This window comes from Nicotiana sylvestris, chromosome 8 (genome assembly GCF_000393655.2).
Source record: "Nicotiana sylvestris chromosome 8, ASM39365v2, whole genome shotgun sequence".
Taxonomy (NCBI): Eukaryota; Viridiplantae; Streptophyta; class Magnoliopsida; order Solanales; family Solanaceae; genus Nicotiana; species Nicotiana sylvestris.
Window position 1 is genome coordinate 57,651,954 of NC_091064.1, and position 26,242 is coordinate 57,678,195.

General features: G+C 35.1%; 2 protein-coding genes across 3 annotated transcripts; one reads left to right on the forward strand and one right to left on the reverse strand.

Moving 5' to 3' along the window:
• The first annotated feature begins 820 nt into the window (after positions 1–820).
• LOC104211897 (DNA-directed RNA polymerases II, IV and V subunit 8B-like) lies at positions 821–15,856 on the forward strand. 2 transcript variants are annotated; one of them, XM_070152776.1, is made up of 5 exons: positions 821–1,241; positions 8,298–8,380; positions 9,872–10,029; positions 14,698–14,792; positions 15,322–15,856. In XM_070152776.1, the coding sequence occupies exons 2-5, from the start codon at positions 8,308–8,310 to the stop codon at positions 15,341–15,343; spliced, it is 348 nt and encodes a 115-aa protein (XP_070008877.1). In that variant the 5' UTR covers positions 821–1,241; positions 8,298–8,307; the 3' UTR covers positions 15,344–15,856. The 2 variants fall into 2 exon arrangements, with proteins under 2 accessions (XP_070008877.1, XP_070008876.1); XM_070152775.1 differs by having other exon boundaries at positions 822–1,241; positions 14,698–15,856.
• A 298-nt stretch (positions 15,857–16,154) lies between these two features.
• Positions 16,155–22,936, reverse strand: LOC104211896 (subtilisin-like protease SBT5.4). Its single transcript, XM_009761033.2, has 12 exons — positions 22,701–22,936; positions 22,166–22,275; positions 21,995–22,092; positions 21,607–21,771; positions 21,420–21,528; positions 20,650–20,869; positions 19,768–20,088; positions 19,151–19,245; positions 18,534–18,779; positions 17,512–17,626; positions 17,203–17,416; positions 16,155–16,708 (listed from the first exon to the last, which is right to left on the reverse strand). The coding sequence occupies exons 1-12, from the start codon at positions 22,782–22,784 to the stop codon at positions 16,155–16,157; spliced, it is 2,331 nt and encodes a 776-aa protein (XP_009759335.1). The 5' UTR covers positions 22,785–22,936.
• Between the last annotated feature and the right edge of the window lie 3,306 nt (positions 22,937–26,242).

The following is a 26,242-nucleotide window of genomic DNA, read 5'->3' on the forward strand; positions in this document are numbered from 1 at the left end:
AGATCATACTAGCTTCTTTTATTCTTGGTATAATAAGGGGTTCAGTAAGCAGTAGCAGCATCAACAGTGAAATCACAGCTTCCAGGTAGTCCCAGCTACCGGAACTTCCCGAACTACACTGACCTGTTTCCTTTATAGTCAAGGATATGTAGGCAACCTCGGAAGCAGGGTGCGATCAAATCCTTCAAAAATGCTTTCCACGAAGTATTCAGACGAGCAAAATTCGCTCGTATCCGCTCACTTTATCTTTGCACAAAAACTCTCCGTGTTTCCGAGCAAAAAGGGGCAGCTGTGAGCACGTGATTTTTGCCCTATGTGAATTACTCCCATAAATTCAAGAAAATAAAATTTTCCCATTATTTGCAAATTCGTAGATTTTTATTAATTGTTTGCATTTTTCTTGCATGTTTAAGTTTTATTTAAATCATGAAAAATACCAAAAATATCACGCATGACATTTAGGCTTTATTTTATATTTTTAGGATTAATTAGTAGTTACTTGTTTTATAAAAAATGAAAATCACAAAAATTGCTTCGTTTTTACACTTTTTTCTTTTATTGATTTTCTCTCTTTTAATTTAGGATTAAGTAGCTTTTATAATTTTTATAATTAGTTAATTAGTTTAATTTCACACTTTTAGATAATTCAGAATTTTAATTTCTAGAATTTTTAATTAAAAAAAAGAAAAAAGAAAAGGAAATAAAGAGTTTATTTAATTGAGTTTAAATTCGGAACTTGGGCCATTTTAAAGCCAAAATAAGTAAAAATAAATGGCACCAAAATCTGTCCAACCAAGCCCAATCCCTGCCCTACATGTAATTAGAAACAAAAAAATGAGATCAGATCCTAACCCCAGATAAACGGCGCATCTGAGTTCCTCTTCTTCTCCATTTTTCCTTCTTCTCCTCCATTCTCACTTTGGCTCTCATACACACTCCTTCACTCATAAAACACACATATCTGAAACCAATCGAAAAAGAAGGAGAAGCTCTTAATTAAATCTTAGATCTGTAATCCAAAAATTTCACAAAAAAGAGAGGATAGAAGACCAGGATTCATCCTTGTTCAACATTGTTGTTTTCCTCTTTCATATTCTGGGTTCTACATATTGTTGTGGTTGAAAAATTGGCCCTGCTCTTTGTTCGGATCTGCTGATTTTGCTATTTCTGCTTGGCTGAGCTTCGTATTTAGTCTCCACGGCCTTCATTGGGTCCGATTTCACTGATTTCACTGCATTTAGGTACGTAGATATTCATCTGTCTATTTTACTTCAAATCTATGAATGAAGATCTGAGTTACTCAACCCATGTTCCTAATTGATTTCGTGGATGTGTCACTGAATCCGATAATGATTCCATCTGTTTTAGTTTGTCGCTCACTTTGGTTTAAATGTTGAACTGAACCTATTCTCCATTTAAGTGTAGCTTTGTTCGATGTTTTGTTCTGCCAACTTTTCGGGAATTCATCACCGGACTTGCTTTGTCATTTTTATGTTAGCTATTGCTTGGGCTGATTATTCTAACAGATTACTTGAGCTGAAATTAGTCATTGATCATTAGATTCTTATTGTAGGATTTTGAAGCCAAATGATTGTGTCTGTTTCACATAATTGATGGAAGTATGTGGTGAAAGTTAGTCTTAAATGTTAAATTATTTCAACTTGTTACAGTAGCCACTTATAATTCTTTAAGGTGTCCATTTATATAAAGTGATTCATGTGAATAGCCTATTATATACTCCTTACGTTTCAATTTATGTGAACCTATTTCCTATTTAGTCCGTGCCAAAAAGAATGACCCCTTTCCTTATTTGTAAATAATTTACCTTTACACAAAGATTTATAGTCACACATAATATATGTGCCTCATTTTAGACCACAAGATCAAAAGTCTTCTCTCTTTTCTTAAACTCCGTGTCCAGTCAAATGGGTTCACATAAATTGAAACGGAGGGAGTAGTTGTTTGTGGGGAAAAACAGAGAGGGCACGAGAGGGATGAGAAACCGTTTGCTGCTAGCTTACTATCTCTCTAGCGTTTCGCCGTAGCGTCGCCAACTCTGGCCAGCCTTCTTCCATCATAAAAAGCAGTCATTAGAGCTCTACAAAGCCGCCAAAATCCGTTTCAATACCTGCGAAAACGCAGCAGCAACTCCTCACACAAAATTTCAAAACATCCATTGTAAACCAGCCTTGAAGCTCCAGCGTTTCGGCCATTAACCACTCCAAAAATGTAGCAAAAAGCATGCCAAAAACGCAGCTGGAAACAGCCGCAAACCAGCTGCCAAAACAGCTGAAAAACAGTCCCCGATCAGCTCTAAAAACACCTCATTTCTGCTCCCAAAGCTACTACCAAAATGCAACATCCCTTACCCATTAAAACATGCAAGTTTCGGTCAAGCTAGCGAGGTCGATGTTGAGGTTCTCCAATTATGTTTTGAGTTTCAAGTTGATAAATCAAAGCTCAAATTCATGTAAAGGTTCATTTTTATCTTAGTCTTGATTGATATATAAATTGTAGAGTTTTATAATGCCTATTTGAATGGAATAACAATGTTAGTGAGTATCTCTATGTATGTGTTACACTCAAGTTTGGTCTGATTCCTTGCGCTGTTATTTCTCATTCATATTTCATACTCTATGATGCTAGAGATTTGGTAGATATTGAACTTGACCTTAGTAGCTAAGTCTTGTGGACCATTTCATTTCAGTAGCGGGTTGTGGTTGTGATGCACTGAAGAAGTATCGTGGGTAGGAAACATGGTTGCGGCATATCCAAGGTCCATTGCATAAAAAGAATAAAGAGTGGAGATAACAATTGTGAGGGGAGCCGTAGTAGATAAAACAATTAGTTCATGGCCTTCAATATTTTAATTGATTTTTAAACAAATAGATTTGAGGCGTGCCGTGCCAAATAAAATCTTAAAATACATGGCCCTCGCTTAATTAACATTTGAATCCTTAGAATTCGAGACGTGTCATTTAGTTGAATTTCCATGGCCCTCGCAAGTTTAAAAATGCGTAGTTGCTTTAGGCGCGCTATTTTAAATATTACCTTCTTAAACTCAGGTGTGCATTTATGTAACCCAAATCCAAATCTCAACAATGTTAAATAAAATATGTCGGGGACCGCGGGTGCATTTATGTGACGTGGTTCAAGACGTGTTTTAGATAACGTTGAAACCTTCCTAAAAAATAATTAAATAAAAGCGGTTATAAAGTTAAAATTGCACCATAGGCTAAAACATGTACTAAAATCAAGTAAATAGGCCAATTGTAATAGTTGAGTGACCGTGCTAGAACCACGGAACTCGGAAATGCATAAAACCTTCTCCCGGGTTAACAGAATTCCTTACCCGGATTTCTGTGTTCGCGGACTGTAATACAGAGTCAATCTTTTCCTCGATTCGGGATTTGAACCGGTGACTTGGGACACATTAAAATTATCCCAAGTGGCGACTCTAAATTTAATAAATAAATAATTTCGTTTCGATTGTCACTTTAAGTGGGAAAAAACTCCCTATATACCCTTCCGGTGGTGTAGGTAAAACGGAGGTGTGACAGCTCTGGCGACTCTGCTTGGGATAAGAACCAAGAACTTCTGGTTCAGGGTTCAGAATTCGAGCTTAGAATAATTGTTATATTTGGCTTTATTTATTATCTGATTTTACTTACATGTTTGGGCGTAATGTGCTAAATGTTGCTTCTTACCGCTTTGATATTATCTGAACTGTATATAAACTGCTACGAAACCCTTCTCTTCTCATCTTCGGGATGTGCACGCTGGCGTAACTACTTTTCTGTTAGTGTCATACCTTAAATTAGGAAGAGGCTCGAACAAGTTACAAAGCCGGATGGCCTTTTGGTTCCCGGTACGTAGCTCTCCTCGGCTCGAGTTGTCCACTCGGGTACACAAGTCTAGAACAACATACCCAGGTTTTGAACTTAGAATAACTCAGCCTCATGCCGGATCCCTAGTAGGAATGCTTATTTGCATCATGTGCATTTGACTTTGGGATTCAACACAGGGGTTGGGTGCGTCTAGGACAGGTGTACCCAAAAATAAAAGACCATCCTGATGCATTCTATGTGCTACATGTTGCATTTATTCAAGGGTAAAATGGTCATTTGGCGGACCAATAATAGTTGAGGGCAAATGAAAAAAAATAGGGTGAAGTGTGAAAAATAAAGCAAGTATGGACCAATTATGTTTTCTGTCACATTTTTTGTTAAGAAAAGAAAAACATGAAAAATTCAAAAAAAGATTTTGCACTTTTCATCATTTTCTGAAAATCAAAAAATCAAAAAAAGGGAAAAGAAAATCCAAAAGAGTTTACTTGTTTCATTATTTTTCAAAACAAAAGACAAAAAATATGTTTTCTCTAAATTAGTTATTTTTTTAAATTCTCGCTCGTATCCGATCTGCCCGAACTACACATACCTGATTCTCATCTTTCGGGGCGTGATACGTAGGCAACCTACATAGGATCTGGTCTTCCTAGTGAGTTTAGGTTCTTGGCTTCGCGGGGTCTTAGCTGAATATTGCATTTTTAGCCACATAAGCCATTTTGCAAAAATAGCCTCAATCATGTCTTGCATGCGTCCAACATGAAAGGTTATTGTCTCACCTAGCATTCTAGGTCTTTAACTTTATTTTGTCCTAATTTTCTCATACAAGTGTGGATCTACTTACCGGAGTTTGGGCATGACAGACGCCTTAGGACCATCCAGTCAAGATCGCTCATTCAGGAGTTGCTTAAGAATGTTTTTTTTAATTTATTTTTTTATGTTTTGAGTCTGATTTTTTATGTCGTCTTTTACCCTTTTATTTTGTACAGTAATGTCGAGTTTTTTGTTATTGTACTTTTTATATTGTATTTGAAAAAATGTGTTATAACTCAAAATCCAAAAAGAGAGAGGATATTTTGCGTTTTTATATTTCCGTTAGAATTTTCTTTAGGAATACTACTCCTAGAAATTGAAAAAAAAATTATTTGATGTGGTTTTTCCTTTAGGCAATTAATATTTAGAACTTAAAATAAAAATTTGTTTTTATATTTCCTTTATTATATTAGGACTAAAAATTCAAAAAAAAAAAAATTTCTTTTAGTACTTTTTTTTTTTAAAAAAGTTTTCTTTAAGGTATTCATTTCAAAAATTCAAAAAGATTTTCTTTTGAGGTTCTTCTTTGGGAATTTAATGAAAAATGAAAAAAAATATTCTTTTATTTTCACTAGAACTCTAGGATATTGTATATAGAAGAAAAAAGAAACGTACTTTATCTTTTGTTTATCTTTAAAGTTTCTTCCTTAGGTGAAAAACTGAAATCCAAAAATCTTTAGATTTTCTTCCTGAAAAAAAGAATCAAAAAATATTTTCGGGAATTCATCACCGGACTTGCTTTGTCATTTCTATGTTAGCTATTGCTTGGGCTGATTATTCCAACTGATTACTTGAGCTGAAATTAGTCATTGATCATTAGATTCTTATTGTAGGATTTTGAAGCCAAATGATTGTGTCTGTTTCACATAATTGATGGAAGTATGTGGTGAAAGTTAGTCTTAAATGTTAAATTATTTCAACTTGTTGCAGTAGCCACTTATAATTCTTTAAGGTGTCCATTTATATAAAGTGATTCATGTGGATAGCCTATTATATAGTTGTTTGTGGGGAAAAACAGAGAGGGCACGAGAGGGATGAGAAACCGTTTGCTGCTAGCTTACTACCTCTCTAGCGTTTCGCCGTAGTGTCGCCAACTCTGGCCAGCCTTCTTCCATCATAAAAAGCAGTCATTAGAGCTCTACAAAGTCGCCAAAATCTGTTTCAATACCTGCGAAAACGCAGCAGCAACTCTTCTCACAAAATTTCAAAACATCCATTGTAAACCAGCCTTGAAGCTCCAGCGTTTCAGCCATTAACCACTCCAAAAGTGTAGCAAAAAGCAGGCCAAAAAAGCAGCTGGAAATAGCCGCAAACCAGCTGAATAACAGTCCCCGATCAGCTCTAAAAAGACCCCAAAAACACCTCGTTTCTGCTCCCAAAGCTACTACCAAAACGCAACATCCCTTACCCATTAAAACATGCAAGTTTCGGTCAAGCTAGCGAGGTCGATGTTGAGGTTCTCCAATTATGTTTTGAGTTTCAAGTTGATAAATCAAAGCTCAAATTCATGTAAAGGTTCATTTTTATCTTAGTCTTGATTGATATATAAATTGTAGAGTTTTATAATGCCTATTTGAATGGAATAACAATGTTAGTGAGTATCTCTATGTATGTCATAAACTCAAGTTTGGTCTGATTCCTTGCGTTGTTATTTCTCGTTCATATTTCATACTCTATGATGCTAGAGATTTGGTAGATATTGAACTTGATCTTAGTAGCTAAGTCTTGTGGACCATTTCATTTCAGTAGCGGGTTGTGGTTGTGATGCACTGAAGAAGTATTGTGGGTAGGAAACATGGCTGCGGTATATCCAAGGTCCATTGCATAAAAAGAATAAAGAGTGGAGATAACAATTGTGAGGGGAGCCGTAGTAGATAAAACAATTAATTTATGGCCTTCAATAATTCGATTGATTTTTAGACAAATAGATTTGAGGCCGTGCCAAATAAAATCTTAAAATGCATGGCCCTCGCTTAATTAACATTTGAATCCTTAGAATTCGAGGCGTGCCATTTAGTTGAATTTCCATGGCCCTCGCAAGTTTAAAAATGCGTAGTTACTTTAGGCGCACTATTTTAAAAATCACCTTCTTAAACTCGGGTGTGCATTTATGTAACCCAAATCCAAATCTCAACAAAGTTAAATAAAATATGTCTGGGACCGCAGGTGCATTTATGTGACGTGGTTCAAGACGTGTTTTAGATAACGTTGAAACCTTCCTAAAAAATAATTAAATAAAAGCGGTTATAAAGTTAAAATTGCACCATAGGCTAAAAACATGTACTAAAATCAAGTAAATAGGCCAATTATAATAGTTGTGCGACCGTGCTAGAACTACGAAACTCGGGAATGCCTAATACCTTCTCCCGGGTTAACAGAATTCCTTACCCGGATTTCTGTGTTCGCGGACTGTAATACAGAGTCAATCTTTTCCTCGATTCGGGATTTGAACCGGTGACTTGGGACACCATAAAATTATCCCAAATGACGACTCTGAATTTAATAAATAAATAATCCCGTTTCGATTGTCAGTTTAAGTTGGAAATAATTCCATATATACCCTTCCGGGGTATAGGAAAAAGGAGGTGTGACAGTAATTTTCCCTAAAAAAAAATAAACACACTTAATGATTAAGATCTGAATAATTAAAATTTAAAATTTTAAAAACAAAATATACTTAATATCAGGTCTGTATAAGATTTAGACCTCCGTTAAGTGTAAACAAATGAGGCTTTATACTTCTTTTGTCGACCAAAATATTACTCCCAACTTAGTTGCTCTTTAGCTGAAAAGCTCTCCAAATTTGACCAAGTCATTTACCTTATTATCCCTTACATATTTTTGTAAATTCTAAAGTACCCTTCCCCCGTATGCCCTAACCCCACGTTATTTCTTTCCTTTCTGCAATTTCTCGTTCCTGCTTATTCTCCGCCGTAGTAGGAGGGTGTTTTGATTGGCTTATAAAAGTTAGTTTTTAAGCTAAAAGCCAAAAGCCATAAGTTGGTAATACCCAATTTTTGGCTTTTAGCTTATTTTGTACTTTTTATGCCTAAAAGTAAGTGCTTTTAAGCACTTTTTATCATTGCCAAACACCACACAAACTAAAAGTGCTTAAAAGTCAATAAGCATTTAAAATAAGCCAATCCAAACACCTTTTCTTCTCAATATAATTGCAATAAACATTTTTGTTAATCAAATTTGGTGTTTTCTTCATGGGACTTCCTTATTCATCTATTTGCACCGAAATTAGCCTATTATGTTTTATAACGTACTAAAAGATTATTATACTAGTAATACTTATGAATCTCCAGAAATTGCAAATGATAAAGAGTTTGAAATAGGAAGTTGTCAAGTATACAGAAAGAATTTAATGTAAAGATCTGGTCAAAGGGAAAAAAATCACTGTTATTTTTTAAATTCAGCTTCACCACTTCAAAAGCGCTTTTAAACTCAAGTGCTTAAAAGCTACTTTTATTCAACTAATTCAAAGGGTTTAGACTATATATTTTAGATTCAGTGTGGAGAAGGGTAAAGGGGTAGGCCAATCCTCCATTGTGTTTCGAACCGTGCGCTATTGGCCTCGGAAATTTCTCAAGTTATAAAAAAAAAGCTTTGTGACAATGGTTATGACTTTTGCAGGTTCTTCAAGATGGTTGAAACATTGTTCGAAGATATGTTTACAGTCACTCAAAAAGATCCGGACGGTAAAAAGTTCGATAGAGGTATGCCAATTTATCATTCTTCCCCGCTGTAATTGATCAATTTGTTTATGCTCTCTGTTAGTTCTTGTCAATTTTTTCTTTTCAATTGTTAATTAAATGAACTTTACACTATGTGAAAAAACGTTGTGAATGACGCCCAATATTAGGTCTTAGGTTGACAAAAATGGTATTTGTGCTGAAGTGAGTGGAGAACCATGAGGTCTTAGGTTGACAAAAAATATTAGGTAATTTCCTCTTATCTGGTTAAGCCTTACTGAGCAGAGTTATTCGGTATTTGTGCTGGTGGAGATAGCATGTACCCAGTAAAATAGTCGACGTATACGCAAGCTAGCCCTGACACCACCATCATTTAAAATAGATGTGAAAGATTGATGCATCACCCCGGTTGATGTCCTAACTTTGCATTCCATAATAATATACTTGTCCGACCATATCAATTTTTATCTCAAGGGGAAGTGATAATATGGTCATGGTACACCACTTGAAGAATAAGTTGAAGGAATCAAAGAAATTAACTAAGATAGTTTGTTCACAGTAGACCAGGAATTATTAGGATATGACCTTCTCGTATCCCTGATAACTTGAGCTTGTCTTGGCTCTCTTCTTTGACAAATGAGACTTTGCTTAGATGGTTGGCACCTTTAGCTTTCAATCGAGAAACAGGGGAACTTGTGAAGTGGGCTTATTGCCCCATGTCTTACCTATAAGAAAAAGACAGGTGTTGTTGCTTTATCATTGCATCTATAGTGCGAGCTATCTTAACACTTTGAAATAAGTCTCCCTTTGTTATGTAATTTGGCCCACCCCGGATTCTAACGATGACTGTAATTAGGAGAAAGAAAAAGGTTAAAGGAAAAACTCCTTGTTACGTGGACATTCAAAAAAAGAAAAGAAAAGGGGAAAGAGTATTCATGTAGTTTACTGGAAATGCCTCTGATGAATTTTGATAAGTTTTGTGCTTTTGTACTGGCTTTCTTAATCTATCCATGTTTGCTGGACTTCGTTGTCTTTCTTTTTTCTTGGTTTTTTTTCCTGGGCAAACAACATCATCCGTCATACAGTAAGAGCGCTACCTCTGAGACAAAGATATGGTCTTGTGGTCTTATATGACCTTCTTTCCGATAGTCTCCAGTATAAATGATCCAATCTTTCGTTCTATACTTACACCTTCTAGTGTCTTTCGCATGAGTGATAATGGGCATAGGAAGGGCATGGGGTTGTGTGGTGGACACTGGTGGTTCAGCAGACTGGGTACAGGCCAAATTACAACTGGGAGCAATCAGCATTGAACACTAGAGTACTGATAAGTGTATTGCTGATTACGCATGTGATGGAGTAATGGAATATAGAGTTAGTGTAGTTTCTTGACAAACTGTGAATTTTGGCATATGATGGACTAAATTTGGTTTATTATTGCCACCATGAATTATTAAGCTGCAGACATGTTTTCTGCAAATGATGTGATCTAAGAATATCTTGTGCATTTTGTAGTTAATCGCATTGAAGCACGAAGTGAGCAGTTTGATATGTACATGCTGTTGGATGTGAACACTGAGATATATCCTATGCGTGTGAAAGAGAAATTTATGATGGTTTTAGCATCTACTTTGAACTTGGACGGGACACCAGATACTGATTATTTCATTCAGGTAATATGCTGTAATGATTTATGTCTATCCTTGTGGATTTGCAAGTGTTAGCTTGACTGATATAATTCTGATTCTGTGATTTATATTAACAATCATAAAGATGGTACTTGAAGTCTCCAGGATATGTGTTTAAGTTACCATGGCGAATTATTTTCATTAAGTAAGAAACATCAAGGCAAGGAGCTTATGGTCACAGGTTCAAGCCGTGAAACAGCTTCTTGCATGAATGCAGGGTAAGGCTGCGTACAATAGACCCTTTTGGTAGCTTAGTGCACCGGGCTGCCTTTTTTAAAAAAAAATAAGAAACATCAAGTGCCTTTTGATACAAATATATGTATTTTCATTAGAAAACTAACTTGCTATATAGAGGCTTTTGGAATGTACTGTTCTTGAAGAAGTGAGCCCCTTAAAATATTTTGGTTTTGTAACCTTGTCTATCTGGAAGTGTTTATGAAATCCATCAATTAGATAGCTCATCTAGTAACTAGATCTAGAAACTAGTGAATATATCAGCTTATTTTTGGTGTCTGTTTTGATGTGTCATAAGACACATTTTTGCTCCACAGAGGTGTGGTTCCTTCTGATACAGTTTGTGATGGCTGTTCAATTGCGTTCTAAGATAATTGGCAGGACAAACAAATGGTATCTGCCAGTGAAAGGTGTAATCATTTGGTATTGCCATAACTAGATTTATCGCCATTCGGCACTGAAGGATCCATCTATAATGCTATTTGGATGATAACGAAATGTTGTTTGGTTCCTTTTCTGTTAGATTTCATTAGCATTTGAGAAAGAAAAAGAAGGGAAAAATCAAGGAAAGCAAGAATAGATAAGAATGTGAATAAACGACTATGACATATGCATCAAGAATTTCTGTCATATGTAGGATTAATGATAGATGGTACAATGCTTTAAATTCTGAGCATCTAGAGAAGAAATTTTGCTTTGCATTTCTTATAAGTAAGATGTCCTCTGATTTTATGATTTCTGCTATTTGTACATTTGTTATGCTTCAATATGTCATTATCCTCGCTGGAGCATTTGTTATATCAAGCAGATGTACACTTATATACATGGCTCCAGTCCTGTTACTTTCCACGAACACACTGTTCTACAGATAACTGTAATTATTTCCTTCTAAGTAGGTATACCTTGCTATGATTTTTGTTTCGCCTATGGGCTAATGAGAGAGGAGACCTTACAATTGCTATTCTCTTCATTTCCCTTTTCTTCCCATCTTCTGTAGAAATAGTTTTGGTTTTTATGTTAGATTGTTGATTTATTACGTATATTATTAATCTGTTTTGGCAACTCGCCTGAGACTAAATTAGGTCCCTTTTTCATTTTTTTTCTCCAGCAATAACAACTATGCCTCAGCCCCAAACAAGTTAGGTCGGCTATATGATTCCTCATTGGCCATGTTTATCCTTTTTCCATTTCTTACTCCTCTCGTTTTTTGAGAAATACGAACACTGATAAAAGATGACTTTGGGATTTATTTTGGTCTTTTTCACTTTTTTTCCATTTCTCCTTTTTTACATGAGCATTGATAAAAGATGACTTTTTGGGTTTTTATTTCGTCTTTTTCAAAGTTTCTTTGCCTTAAATGATAGCTTTACTGGGGTTAACATGATTCGAGCTTGGAAAACACAATTGGGGCATATGCTAAAAGAAACAGGTAGCATGAACTGGAAATGTCAATTCGGCTCAGTCTTGATTTAAAACAGAGGAAACCAAGTTTATGTGGTTCTCCTTTTAGTTTCCAGATCTTGCATTTTGGAGAGACCAAAAACCTGTATGCACATACACATATTGGTTCCAAAATCTTTGACAGATTTGAGTACTTTCTAGTTTCTACTGAGTCTGAATTTCTAATTTTCCTCAATGTTCCTTGGTGTTCTCAAACTCCCTTCTGGTTTCCAACCTTATTCTTGCTATCTTGCCTCCCCTAGGGCTTGAAAAAGCTAACACCAAGCATTAGAACTGGCCTGTTATGGCACATCATGACAAATGGGGCTTTCATATTTACTTTGCTAGAAGTAGAGGGACATGCTAATCAGAGTGACTTATATTCCTTTACAAGGCTTCTGTTCCTTTTGTATGAATCAATTCTGAAAACTGCAGGAACGTCATGGCCGCCCCAATGGTTATGAGAACTAAACTTCTGTCCGTACTTTGATATCTTTAAGACTTAAACCATTGAAGCAAAATTTTCCCAAATAACCTTGTTTTTCTTTCTCCTTTCTATATTTTGATTTTTTTAAATGAATCTTTCGCATTTAGCTTCTATTGAATATTTTTGGTTCACGAGATTTTTGCTTTACTGTTTTCTCAAAGGTACTATGCAATCTCAATTTTTGTCAAATCCAGTTAAGTGGGAACCAAAATAAATTCGGTAACCTAGAATTATCTTAACATCTTTCAGTTGGTGTTTGCTTATGGATCTCCTTAAACTGACTTTATGGGTTGTTGAACCAAAGTAGTAAATAGTACTTGCTGAAGTCTTCAGTTTTGAAACTAGTCACCAAAACTAAACCAGAAAATCTGTCTTGCGGTCATTTAACTTCCTAAACTCGTAACATATAAGTATCCCTTAAAAACTTAAGACAACTATGATCTCATTCATAAGGAAACACATCAAGATCTTTCAAGTCTCCTTTGTGTCAAAAAGGTCATTTTTTGGAGTCTTTTTGCAATGATTGTAAAGTGTGGTATTTATTATCTTTAAGTTCGCTTTGGCATGTTTCCTCATCGTCAAATAGCTATGGAGCTCCCTTTCAAGGCCCATTCTCTTATTCCCCGCCTTACATTCTCCGCCATTGTACAAATTCTACTAACCCTAAAGAATTTGTAATATGGGTTTTCAATCAACACGCCATTTCCAAAAAGATCTATTGCTTGACTTATGTGATTCTATCTTTTATTGCTATATATTTTTATGGACTCGACTATGGATTCGTATCTGCTGTGCGTGTATAAGCATTCGGTACAAGTACATACATTTTTTGTAGCTAATCTTTCAGTGTTTCTTGAAAGATCCATGCAATATCCACAACCATACCTCATCTAGTCTGCAATTATGATCCCAGTGTTTTAAAAGGCTTTACATATGCCTCAGTGAGGCATAAGCCCCGAGGCACGGGGCGTAAGCCCCATAGGTATTTAACTTTTAACATTTTATAAGGTTTTCTACATGGAGGAACAAAAAGGATAATTAACCTGCAATTTGAACTTTGAACTTGCTTCTATGAAGGAGAATGAAGTTCTATTTGTATTTGTAAACAAAAAAATTGAATATTCGTTGCTTTTGGGAGATATTAGCAGATTAGCGGATAAGATAAAGAATTTGGAAAGACCATGAATTAGGGCTTCAATCAATAAAAAAAGGTCTTGACTTTTAAGTTTAATACTTTTCAGTTCCTTTTTAAAACTTTTGAGTAATTACCAAGCTGACTTTTGAGAATTTGGGGTATTATATGGACTTATTCAATAAATTTTGTTTAAATTTGAAAAAATCTCTGGGGCTTACGCCTCACTAAAAAAACGCGCCTCAAACGCCTGAGCGTACGTCCCGAACGCCCGGACATATGCCCCAAATTGCTGTGTGTACGCCTCTTGAGATTTTCGCCCCACACCATCGCCTCGGGGCATGTTTGATGCGCTTCGCCCCAGGGCTCGCTCCGGAGCTAGCCCCGAAAACGCCTTTTAAAACACTGTACGATCCTTGTACCTGCTACCATTAGAAAGAATGTTTCCTAATTGCTGTTATTCTGATCCTTGTGTACTTGAACATCCTCCTGTATGCATTTTATATTTGGTTGTCTATGTAAGAACCCCTTGTCTTTTTCAATGAGTAGACCATAATTTCCTTCAGTTTATGCATTAGGAGAATGTTGAATATACATCCTCTTGTGTTTTCAATATATAGGCTTGTAAATAATTTCCTTCACCTGTGAAGCTTACACCTGGTTTACTCAAACAGTGTACTAAGGTTAAATATTTTTTCGTTCATTTTAATAATACACCTGGTCTTGAAATCCATATAAACTTGTTGAAAAATAGTACACAACATAAGCAAAAGATCCATATAGGTTATACCAGCTACTTGGAGTTAAGGTTAGTCATGATATAACCCTTAGGTCTAGTTTTAGTATACCAGTAGAAAATAGAGAGGGAGCCTCTCGTAGGGATTCATATAGGCGTACTTGTTGCTCTGAAATATGCTTATAAGGAAACATTTCTATGGAAGTCTATAATATGCCACATATTCTCCCATGGCTCCAACCCATGCAAACAAAATAACTGAAACTCTGAGTAAACTTCCATGCAACAGATGATGAGGCCAAACTTGAAACGTTAATTAAGACTTCTGTTTGATAACTAAATATCTTAAGAAGCTAGGCTTGACCACAATATCATAAGTAAGAGAGAATCTCGCTAATTGGAAGGAAAAGGAGGGGTTCGATCTATTCTGGTTCAGTTCTTTGGTATAGAAAGATCTCTGCCAATGCTTAGAGCTAACCTCTAATGTAATTGTCTAGCTAAATGCATATATGAACTTCTTTCTTTTTCTTCATTTTTCATTTGACCGTCTGATACTTGTTATGTCTGGTGGTCAAACTCCTAGAAATCCAGATAATACTTGATGGTATTGCAACGTGATGGCAGGGTAACAAGAAATCACTTGCTGACAAGTTTGAATATGTCATGCATGGGAAGCTATATAGGATCTCAGAGGAAGGTTCAGGAAAGCATGTTAAAGCGTATGTTTGGATAACTTTTCTCATATTCAATTCAATTCCATGAACCTGAATTCATTATTTCTGACATGTTCTTGCCTTATCATTTGTGCACACCTTAGCAATATCTGCTTTTTACTTCTTGTTTCCAAGAGTTGATATGGAATTGGCTCAGACTGACTTCTTAGATCTCCCATATGCGAAGATTAAATTCTAAGTGCCATTTCTATTTTATTTCTATGACTTGTTTCTCAGTACGAGTTTTTTCTATTGCATTTTATTGTGGAATATAATGGTACTTTCCTATACTCGGTTTTTCTCTGTTTTCTTTTTTGGGCTAGAAGTCTAAATTTAGTGTTTGAGATTTATCTATGTTCTGGTTGTTGGGACCAACTGATTTACTGTTTTGATAAGCAACATTTTATTAGTGTAACGATGGATTTACTGTTTTGATAAGCAACATTTTATTTGAGCTGGATCAGAAAATTTTCCTTCTCATGAGGAAGGTTTGATTTAAAGAATTGGTAATAATAACTCAGTTTTAACTTGAAAGGGAAAGAGCATTTGTTAGCTAAGCTACTGGCACGTGATAACTTTCGTGTGGAGTTCAGTTTCAAGAAATCGAAAGAATGTAACTGAGATGATAATGGAGACCAAGGAATGGAGCTCTATTTATGTTGTTGAGGTGCAGAAACCTAATGTGCAGTTATGATCTTTATATCTGGTGACATAAAGAGAAGAATATTTTCCAACTACTAGTATTCTGTGATGAAGAATTTAGAACTCTTATCGACTGGTAACATAATTGCAGTTCATGCTGCTGTTGTTATTCCGAGCCCTGTGTTATTTCAATATTTTCCTGTTTCTGTTTTATACTTGGATACCTATATGCATTAGAAGTAGGATAGAATATATAAGAACTTTTGTTCAAAAATTTTCATGTATGCATTAGGAGATTGAATACATAAAATGCACTTGTGTTTTCAATATATAGACTTGAAACCAAGTGAAACATAATCTGCTTTCTCAGAACTTTGTAAAGTGAAACAATATTGGATGCTTGAACAACATAAATAGAGCTTTGAACATGTGTTGTGTAAACTGCTTACTGAAGGTGGAGCAGATGAGCTTACAGCGAGTGTTACAACTGAGATCCGAACATAGAATCTTCAAGTTGTCACTCCTATGCCTCCCCCAGCCACCCATCCGTCCTCTGAGGACAAGGATGAAGTATCTAATAGATTTAATTTTTTCGTTGTTCTGTATTTTTTCTTTCTTGATACAGAGACCTAGCTACCTAAGTGAGGGTGATCATTCATTCACCTTACACTTTTACACAGAGGTTGGTTTAGTTAGCTAAGAATAATCAAAGTGTGATATATAATCTCAACGTGCAATTTCCACAGTAATCGGGCTTCTGACAGTATGAGTACCATCTGACCATACCAACTCTCCATATTTGTGTTGATCCACTCCAGCAAGATAAGTAGTATTCACAGCTTTAATATGCAAACTAAACCTCTCCTTCTGACCTTGGCTCTTGAATATCAACACATTTGGTTCCACAACTACTGAGATTCCAGGAGGCTGGCCAACTCGAGCCGTGAAAGTACCCGGCGGACCGACATTTGTCAGTGTACGAGTCACAATTAAGTTGCCAGAAAGAGCTGGAACAGTTATTGAAGGATAATTGAATTCCAAAAGACTTGAATTACTAAGTGGTGGACATATATAAGGAGCCTTGTTGAAGGTGCGAATAACTTGACTATCATAGCCAGATGCACATAAAAAGTTCAAATAATCATCCACTTCTAAGTCATATATTAGTCCAGGATCAGAAGCAAGATTTGGTCTTATAGGCCCAGCTCCACATGCAAATGGTGTTGCTGCTTCCTTGGTGGTATCAAGCAACGGTTTTCCTGTATTATCTATTGGGCTTGCTGAAAATAAACATTAAAACCATTAGATACATTTGTAAAACTAGATCAAAATCAGATAAAGTATTATGACTGTAAAGAATTTTTGTGCTACCTGTGTAATTTTAGCTTGTTGTAGTAAATTGCATGCCTTATTTTTTATGATTAACCAATTCCACTTATTAAGGGGTAGTTAATTACCTTTAGTTATATTTTAAGTAGCTAATTCAACTTATTATGGGGCGGTAGTTATATTTTGGGCAACCTAATAGCGTAGAAATTCTTTTACACTATTACTAATTAAACGTACCATTTTCAAAAGGATTTATTTTAATAATTCTTTTACACTTTAGTATAAAAAAGTTAAAACTCTTTTTTTGAAATGGTTTAACTTATATCCATTGATGGTGTAAACGCTTTTACCACTATCTAAGTCATATTAATACTATAAAAACCTAAAAAACAAGACAGATAAATTAAGGGTGAATAGCTTTGAGAACGAAAAAAAGGGTATATACCAGTAGTCATGAGAGCAGATCGAATGGCAGCAGGACTCCAATCAGGGTGAATAGCTTTAAGAAGTCCTACAATCCCAGAGACATGAGGACACGACATTGATGTTCCAGACATTACATTGTAAGCTGTTCTACGATTGTCAAATACTTCATTTGAGGGGTTATTTCCTTCGGTGTAGGCAGCTATAATATTCACTCCAGGTGCAGTGATATCAGGCTATATATACAACAGTAACACAAAATTAATTTTGTACAAAAACAATAACGTAATAAATAATTAAGTAGCTAACCAATAATTGCTCTATAACAAACCTTGAGGATTGCAGGTGTAATCAAATTAGGACCTCTGGATGAAAAAGAAGCCATAGTTGGAGCAGGTTTTATACCTAATGTTGCCTTTGGTGCGGTTATTGAGCCCATAGCATTGCTAGTTAATACAAGGTAGAACCATTAGTGTCGTATATATGCAATTTAATCACTTATATTTATAGAATAAAGTAGTCTGTAGTCTATGGACTTATTGAACTTGTATATGAGCAATTTAATCACTTATATTTATAGAGTTTTGAGTTTTATGCATTGACAATACACAGAATAAAGTAGTCTGTAGTCTATGGACTTATTGAACTTGTATATGAGCAATTTAATCACTTATATTTATAGAGTTTTGAGTTTTATGCATTGACAATACATATAAAAGTACTTATATAGTGATATCACTTATAAAATAATTACAAATATATTTCTATGATAAGTATTAATTAGTGATCTGGGCAAAAGGGTAACTAATATGTTATCATAAGTTACATACACCGACTGTACAAAATTTTTAAGCTAACTATTATATCAGGTTAGCACATTTTTAATAGGTTATCAATTCATGCAGATTTACTCGTAATTGCCTTAATAGTAACATGCATGATTAATGTATAAATTTTTTAGTACTTCCGGGATATAGAATTTATAAAGTAGAGTTAAAATTATGTACTTTGACGACCTAAAAAATATTTACATAATTAATAAAGTCACTTACAAGGTAATTAGAAGTAAATCTCTATAATAAGTACTACTACTAATTAGTAACCTGTTATAGATTAAGGTACATTAATCGTGAATTTTTTTATAATAATATAGTGTATATTATAAAGATACGTACCAAACACCGAAAAATGAATAAAATTACTACTTGTTGAAATGAAAACAAATTGAAATGTATATTACCAAACATGGGAAAATTAGAAAATATTTTCCCATAATGTGAATCCATTTACTTATACATTTCAATTTTAAAGCACAAGCGGAGGTTTGTCTGAGTAAAGAGAAAGAGAAGATACTTGGTAGAATTGATGTAGGCAAAAACGGCAAGACCGTCGTTGTAAGTAATATGGGAAGCTGGGAGGAGATGAACGTCTGCAATAATGTCATTTCCACTCGTTTGGTCATTGCAAAGTATCATTCCAACAGCACCTCCCATTACAGCTTGGTGCCCTTTATCTACTCTCGTGTTATTTCCCCTTAAACAAACCAAAATCCTCCCTTTCACCTTACTAGCATCCAATGTTGCTTGCTTACAAAGCTTACTGCATGCATGCATAAACAAAAATCTAAATGAAAACTGTGGCGAAGGAACCTAAAGCGGACAAGTCTGCTTCATTTTATATGACGGTGTTTGCATGTTTTATTTTATATGATAGTGTTTGCCTGAACATAGAGGTTAAGAAAGAAGTACTTTCGCACATGCTCAGATCAAAGTATCCTTAGAACTTATAATCTTATATATGACATGACCTTTCTATGACTATTAGAACATGTTATTAAGATAAAACTAGAAGTTTAAACTTTAAAGAATTACTATTAAATATAGAATTGTATCATTTTTCGTACTAAAAAGAAAGCGTGTCATATAAAATGGAATAAAGAGAGTATTAGATTCGAAGTAGGACAATCTTACGCATCTCCAACCGTTGCATTTGCAGTTTTAGCTTGCTCCCCATTAATAAGTGGATAGAATTTTTCTTCTGGCAATGGATAAGAAATGCTCGTTCCCTACTTGATGAAGAGAACAAAATTTTTGATGTCATGATAAACAAAATAATCAATGAATCAAGTAAATAATAAAGAAATACCCCATTCCTTTAATATTATATATATGACGTATTTGATGAATTTTTTTTTAAAAAATATATCGATTTTTTGCACATATCAGAAGTATCATTAGAACTTGTGATCTTAAGCATGTGATGACATTTCTATAGGTATAAGAGCATGTCATTATGAATAAGAATTTAATAGCTAAGGAATTTTGAAATTTTAAATAGTCTCATTCTTTGTAAAAGATATTAAAAAAGAAAGAGTGTCATATCACGAAATAGAATAGTCGTCACACATCTTTCTACTTCACGAACTAAGGCTTGACACCTTATATGACTTCAAATTGATGAATTCTTAAGCCAGATGAGCCAATTGCGAGAAAATTTTCAAGTTGAATTTAATTAGAGGGCCAAATAAAATGCTAATTATAGATATAACTAGTGCAAAATATAAAGAAAATTTAGTCAAAACTATAACCTTGATGGTAAGTCCATTTTGAAGTTTGACATTGGATTCAAATTCACGATCAATGGTACTTGCTCCCACGGTTATCATCCAAGGTGCAATATTGCCCACAGTTGAAAGCATAGGTCCTGAGTTTCCTGCAGAAGTCACCACTACGATACCTTCTTTCATGGCGTGAAACGCCCCGATTGCCGCCGCGTCTCTAAAATATGGCCGTGGTTTTCCACCAACAGAGGCAGAGATCACATCAACACCATCATCTATGGCGAAATCGAATGCTTTGAGGATATCAGCGTCAAAACACCCTCCTCCTTGTTTTGCTGGCCAACACACCTTGTATTCAAAGAGAAATGAAAGTTGTTTAAGCTTTTAAATGCAACGGGAAGCTAAAAGCTATAATCAAATGGAGTTTACTAGTACAAAAGTTTACACTATCATTTCACTTAAAACATAACTACTTGTAGTACCGTTCATAAAAAGTGAGACTAATGAATTCGAAAAGTAAGGCCGTGTTATTACCTACTTCTAACTGGTTATATAAAATACACCAATAATGTAAAAGTCTTAAACTTTCGGTATATATAAGTTAAACCCTATTTTCATGAGCTTAACTTCTTTAAAAAAAAATTAAAGAAAAAAAGAGAGCTTAGTTTCTTACGTAATTTTTTAAATACTATCGGATCACCTAGAAAATAACTATAGGTAACGGTCATAAAAAGTAGGATTGGTTAGTTGAAAAATAAGATATGTTACATGTTACCGTTGGTTAAAGCACACTAATAGTGTAAAAGAGTTCTTTATGTTGTCAATTTAATAAATTAAATCTTATGTTCATGTTATAGTGGTTTGAACTTTTGAGTGAAATGGAATGCTATAATGTAATAGGTTAGGTACCTTATAAGCAGCAACTCTAGCTTTAGGGGCACCACCTTTTGCAGTGCCATTGTACACTCCTATGACACTTGCTTTGGGAGCAAAATTACCAGCCGCAGTGGACAGTGTGTGTGTTCCATGCCCTTCGGTATCACGGGGAGAGTTGGGAATATTACTTGTATTATTATTTCCCCTTAAATCATCATATCCTTTGTGGAAATACCTGGCGCCTATAAGCTTCCTACAAATTATGCATCAAATCACAACGTTTGTTAGAATAATGTGTTCATGCAAAAATTGATCCTTTTTTTTAATCCGTCCTACTCGTTCAAGTTTAAATAGATAAAGTTATGATCTGTTTGTTGATTTGAATATAACCAACTATTGAATCCGAAATGACCCACCAAACTATTAAATAAAAACGGGTCAAAATTAACCTAATGGGTCAATGCAACCAAAACAACCCAAACATGCAAATCAAACTTGTAGATTGAAAATTATGTAATTTTGGAAGAATTTAAGGTAATAAATTAAGAAAATACATTATCTTTCACATTCTTTTTCAAAAAGGAAGGGGAAGTTGGGTCAATGTGGGTAGGAACCATTATTTGTATGTTAAACCAACTCATTTGACCAACTCGTGTCAAATTTGGATGGGTTGAATCATGACCTGTTTATTAATTTGATCAGTCTTGGACTTTTTAAGTTTGACTCAACCCACCTATTTATTACCTTTAAATCAGTAGAATAGAACTAGCATTATATTTCCCATGTAATAGAGACATATATACCTATTGCAAGAAAATGGAACCTTATCGTCATTTTGACATTCACCCTTCCATCTTGATGGAATGGGCCCATAACCTTCGTCATTGAAACTTGGATTTTCTGGCCAAACACCTAAAGGATCGGAGGAATTATTATTAATCTCATTCAGACACAAAATAATGATGAACAGAAAAGGAAATATATACATACCTGTATCGAGATTTCCAATGATAATGTCTTGCCCAAACTTGGCTTTTTCCCACAAAGAACCTGAGGTAACTACACCATTGTCTTCCAAAGACAAAAAATCCCAAGAATGGAATGTGTGTAATTCTCTCCTTTCATTTGGGAAAACAGAAATCACCTTAGGATGCACTGCACACATAATTAATAGTGTTTATCAACTAATGATTAATCAGAAAGTATAAACATGAGATGGATTCAGCTTTTGTACACCGAATTCAATCAAAACCAATAATTTCGAAACGGAAAAACCACTAAAATTTCGACTAATTAAACTCATAATAATGAACCCATCAACTAAGTTTAAAACTTAAACTCTCCTCTAGAACGTAAGTGTGGAATAAATAAGGCTTACATTGAATTAGAGCTACAAATTTCTCTTCCAAATCAGCTGCAAAACCGTTAATACGCCTTCTATATGAATAAAATATGGATTCCTTTGCTTTATCTTTGCTGCATGCATAAATAAATAATTAGAAATAAATGTTAAGATATGATCAAAATTTTCACAGAAAGTTTTTCATACCCTCCCAAGAATGCTGCGAGGAAGTTAATGTGGAAATCTGATACCCTTTGGAGAATAGCCCTAGTAAGAGCTGAGCCATGAGAATGCGATCCCATATATACCACATAAGACTGCAGTCGAAGAATATATATGAAATTAGACAGAAGAACCATATGAAATTCACTAGTCCAACTAATTCAAATTCATGTTGTGTAGGCCCATTAAGGGATAAGTTGCTCCTATCAAGAAATTCTCCATTCTCATTGAATGATGTCCATTACTAAAGTTGAACCCATCAAGTTTAAATTCACTCCACGTATGTCCATTCCTAACGCTTGAATAATTCTGATTAAAAGTGAAAAGATCACCCATCACACGACACTCCTCGGTGGTGGTAGAAGAAGAAGAAATGTTCTTGACACATATAAATGTTGCATTATCCAATTCATGTTTTTACATAGAATGCTAACCAGAGATGGTTTCATTTTTTCTAAACCTAAAAGACCATGATTACAACGAATTTATATAGTAAATAAACAGGACCGAGCAAACTTACCTTTTTGGTCGCAGAAGCTGTTGTTGTCCGTAAGGAGAATAAAATGAGAAAAAGAAACAAGATAGAAATTTTTGGAGAAGACATCGTTTTATAAGGGACAGGGATTAATATATATTTCTTATATATGATTGTGCTTGATATTGCAACTTCTACGAATTCATCATACGAAGAGAGCCATTTTTTTCTAGGTGTTTGATGAAATTAATGATAACTCAAAGAAGAGAGAAAGAAAAGTGTCAAGTTTATTTTAGTTTTGTTTGCTTTCATTTTATACTAAAGATGATAGGATTTGTATAAGTCATAGAAAGTCGAATTAATTGCCTTTTTGATTTATCCAACACGTGGGTGATTTCCCTTTATTTTTTGTAATCTCCAAGTCATAATAATCATACAACCAGTAGAAAAGGCTATATAATTTCTTCAATTTTCCACAGCTGACCCTTTTTGTGAAAGGCTAGGCATTGGAATGTAAACTTACTGCGCCAATGCTGTTCTTAGACTTGAGAACAATCTCGTGCTGGAAAAAGTTTCAACTTTGACCTTTAAAACATTACTTCCGTTTATTACTGTAAATATACCTTTAATTTAACTTTAAAAGGCTCGTTCCATCTTATGTTGGTAATGTTTCATTCATTAAGAAAAGAAGTGATTAAAATATGAAAAAGAAAACACGTGGATCAATAATATTAACATCAGATGTGATTATTATGTTATGTCGTTTACAAATCAGAAGTTGATATAGTAACACAAGTAAAAATATTTAGCAATTCTCATTTGATCAAGAATTAGAAAACATTTTAAGTAATTTCATTTGGTTGCGTGGTGTTATCAGCTTTTTACACATTATCACATCTTGTTCATCCTTAAATTCTATAAATAAATGATCAAGAAAGAACATTTACTTTTTGAAGGAAAGAATTTATTTATTTTTACTCCAAATCAGTCGGCTCAAACAAATTAAAAGACATATTTTCGAATTTCGCATTGACACTGTGGATTAATACGTAGGAAGAAACATGAACCACCAAACTACCTTTTTTAGTTTGCGAACGAATTTATTTGCATACAATGTTTCTTCTTTTGTTTAATCGTACGGTAAAATGACTTGAGTTTGATTTTGAAATGTTTCTTTCACGCTAAACACATGCATCCTCCTATGATAGACGATCAAATGCATTTGCTGGATGCTGTGTTGGACATGGTACTATCCGAGGAGGTGGTCATTGGTCAAGTTAGGGTCCACCAGACTAAGGCTCAAACAAGGACACATGGAGCTTCTCAGCCTAGAGTTATGAATAGGGACCATCCCCAAGTTGTTGTGCCAGAGCAGGTGAATGAATAGGTATTTCAGGACACTCCACCACCAGTGCCAACTGTTGTACCTACCGTTGCCTTACCTGCAGATGCAGTGGTAAGATTATTAAATGTGTTAAAGGTATTGGTGCCTACTCAAGATAGACTTCTAACTCCTTAAATTACTTCACAGACACAAACACTAGTTCAGTTGAATGTTGCAGCTCCTCAGACACCTCAGATGGCCAAGTTTATTGTGCGTCGCAAAAAGATACTGATTAGTATATTAGGACTGAAAGAGACTCGTGGCGTGGAGAGCTGAGTCATGGAGGACTTTGATTCAGAGATCTAGACGAGCAGGGATACCACCTATCACTTAGTCAGAGTTTTCAGCTATGTTTATGGACAAGTTCATTGCACTGAGCAAACGAGATGATATGTTACGTCAGTTTGAGCAATTGCGTTAAGGCACTATGACAATTATAGAGTATGAGGCTAAGATTATTGAATTAGCTAGGTATGCTCACTTTTTGGTTATAAATGAAAGGGAGAAAGTGAGACGGTGTGTGGATAGACTTGAGCATAATTATCATCGTTCGGTGGTACAAAGTGTCCGAGACGTTACCTTTCTAAGGTAGTTAAAAATTCTCTTCGTTGTAAGTCATATCAGGAGGGGGATAGGATTGAGCGAGAAAACAAAAGAGTCCGTAGTATCGGTGGGTTGAGTGGAGCTACATCTGGGGGCAAGAGTGATTTCAATTATAGGCAGTCCACGCCTACTCAGTCAGACAACGATGCACTCTTTAGGAGTGCTTATCTAGCTAGAGAGGGACAACAACAACATGGTTCTCAAATAGGGATAGACTTGGTTTCACAGTCTACAAACATACCATCTCATAGACAAACTACAAAGGGACCATCATCATCAACATCCGGACATCGTAGTTTTAGGAATATATATGCCACTATTCCAGCATGCCAGACATGTGGTAGATCATATTTAGGGCAGTGTCGTATTCTAACTGGAGAGTACCTTTGGTATGTCCAGCTGAGACATCTCTTGAGGGATTGCCCTCATCCTCCAAGGAATTCTAGCCAGACTTCTGTTTAGTTAGCTGTATCTACTCAGACTACTCATAATACTTTAGGTTATACTGTACGGGAAATAGAGGCAAGGTGCTGGAGATCGTGCTACTGAGAATCAAGAATAGAGAATGTTGGTAGAGGCCAAGCGAGAGTTTTTAACTTACTAAATAGGATGTTTAGGCCTGGAATGTTGTGGTTACATTTATTCTTTATATATGTTCATTTGATATACTTGCATCGACTAATTTGGGATCTACCTACTCTTAGGTGTCCTCGTACTTTGATTTGAGATTTGGTAGACAACCAGAGATATTGAATGATTCTTCTCTAGTTGCTACTCACGTTTGAGGGTCTCTATTAGCTAAATCTATGTATGATGGTTGTCCGATTCGAGATGAGGGTAAGAATACTCTAGCATACCTAATTCTACTTGATATGATTGACTTTGACGCACTTATATGCATGGAATGGTTATCTTCTTGTTGTGATATCATCATTACATGCAGAGATAGTTAAGCATGAGATATATAACAAACCACTTTTGTCCTAAAAGGGGGTCAAGTTTCAGAGATTGGTAAAGTTCTATCTTTTATGAAGGCTCAATGATTAATGAGCAATGGTTGTTTGGGTCTCTTAGCTATGATATGGGACACAAAAGAGGAAACACTTAATTTGGAAGAGGTACCAATAGTAAGAGAATATTTTGATATATTTTCTGAGGATTTACCAAAATTAGCCCCAGCACGAGAAATAGGCTTTGGTGTTGATTTGATACTTGACACACAGTCAATATTTATACCCACATATCGTATGGAACCTGCGGAATTGAGAGAACTAAAGTAACAGTTGTAGGACTTACTAGATAAGGGTTTTGTTTAACCGAGTGTACCTTTATGAGATGCACTAGTATTTTTCGTAAAGTAGAAAGACGGGTCTCTAAGAAAGTGCATGAATTACACGTAGTTGAACAAGGTAACGATACACAATAAGTATCTTTTTGTTATGACCCACAGTATTACGTCGATGTTATGCCTCGCAGTATTATATTACAATGATGTTACGCCTCGCAGTATTATATCACGATGATGTTACGCCCTACAGTATTACATCGATGTTACATTCCGCAACATTATATTACGACGATGTTATGCCCGTTAGTATTT

Coding starts and splice junctions, on each gene's coding strand:
- LOC104211897 (XM_070152775.1), top strand. CDS start 8,308: ATGGTTGAAACATTGTTCGAAGATATGTTTACAGTCACTCAAAAAGAT. Junction 8,381..9,871: donor CGGTAAAAAGTTCGATAGAG/GTATGCCAATTT, acceptor TGCATTTTGTAG/TTAATCGCATTGAAGCACGA. Junction 10,030..14,697: donor ATACTGATTATTTCATTCAG/GTAATATGCTGT, acceptor ACGTGATGGCAG/GGTAACAAGAAATCACTTGC.
- LOC104211896 (XM_009761033.2), bottom strand. CDS start 22,784: ATGTCTTCTCCAAAAATTTCTATCTTGTTTCTTTTTCTCATTTTATTC. Junction 20,089..20,649: donor CTAGAGTTGCTGCTTATAAG/GTACCTAACCTA, acceptor TTTGAATACAAG/GTGTGTTGGCCAGCAAAACA. Junction 19,246..19,767: donor AAAATGGACTTACCATCAAG/GTTATAGTTTTG, acceptor TTCATCAAGTAG/GGAACGAGCATTTCTTATCC.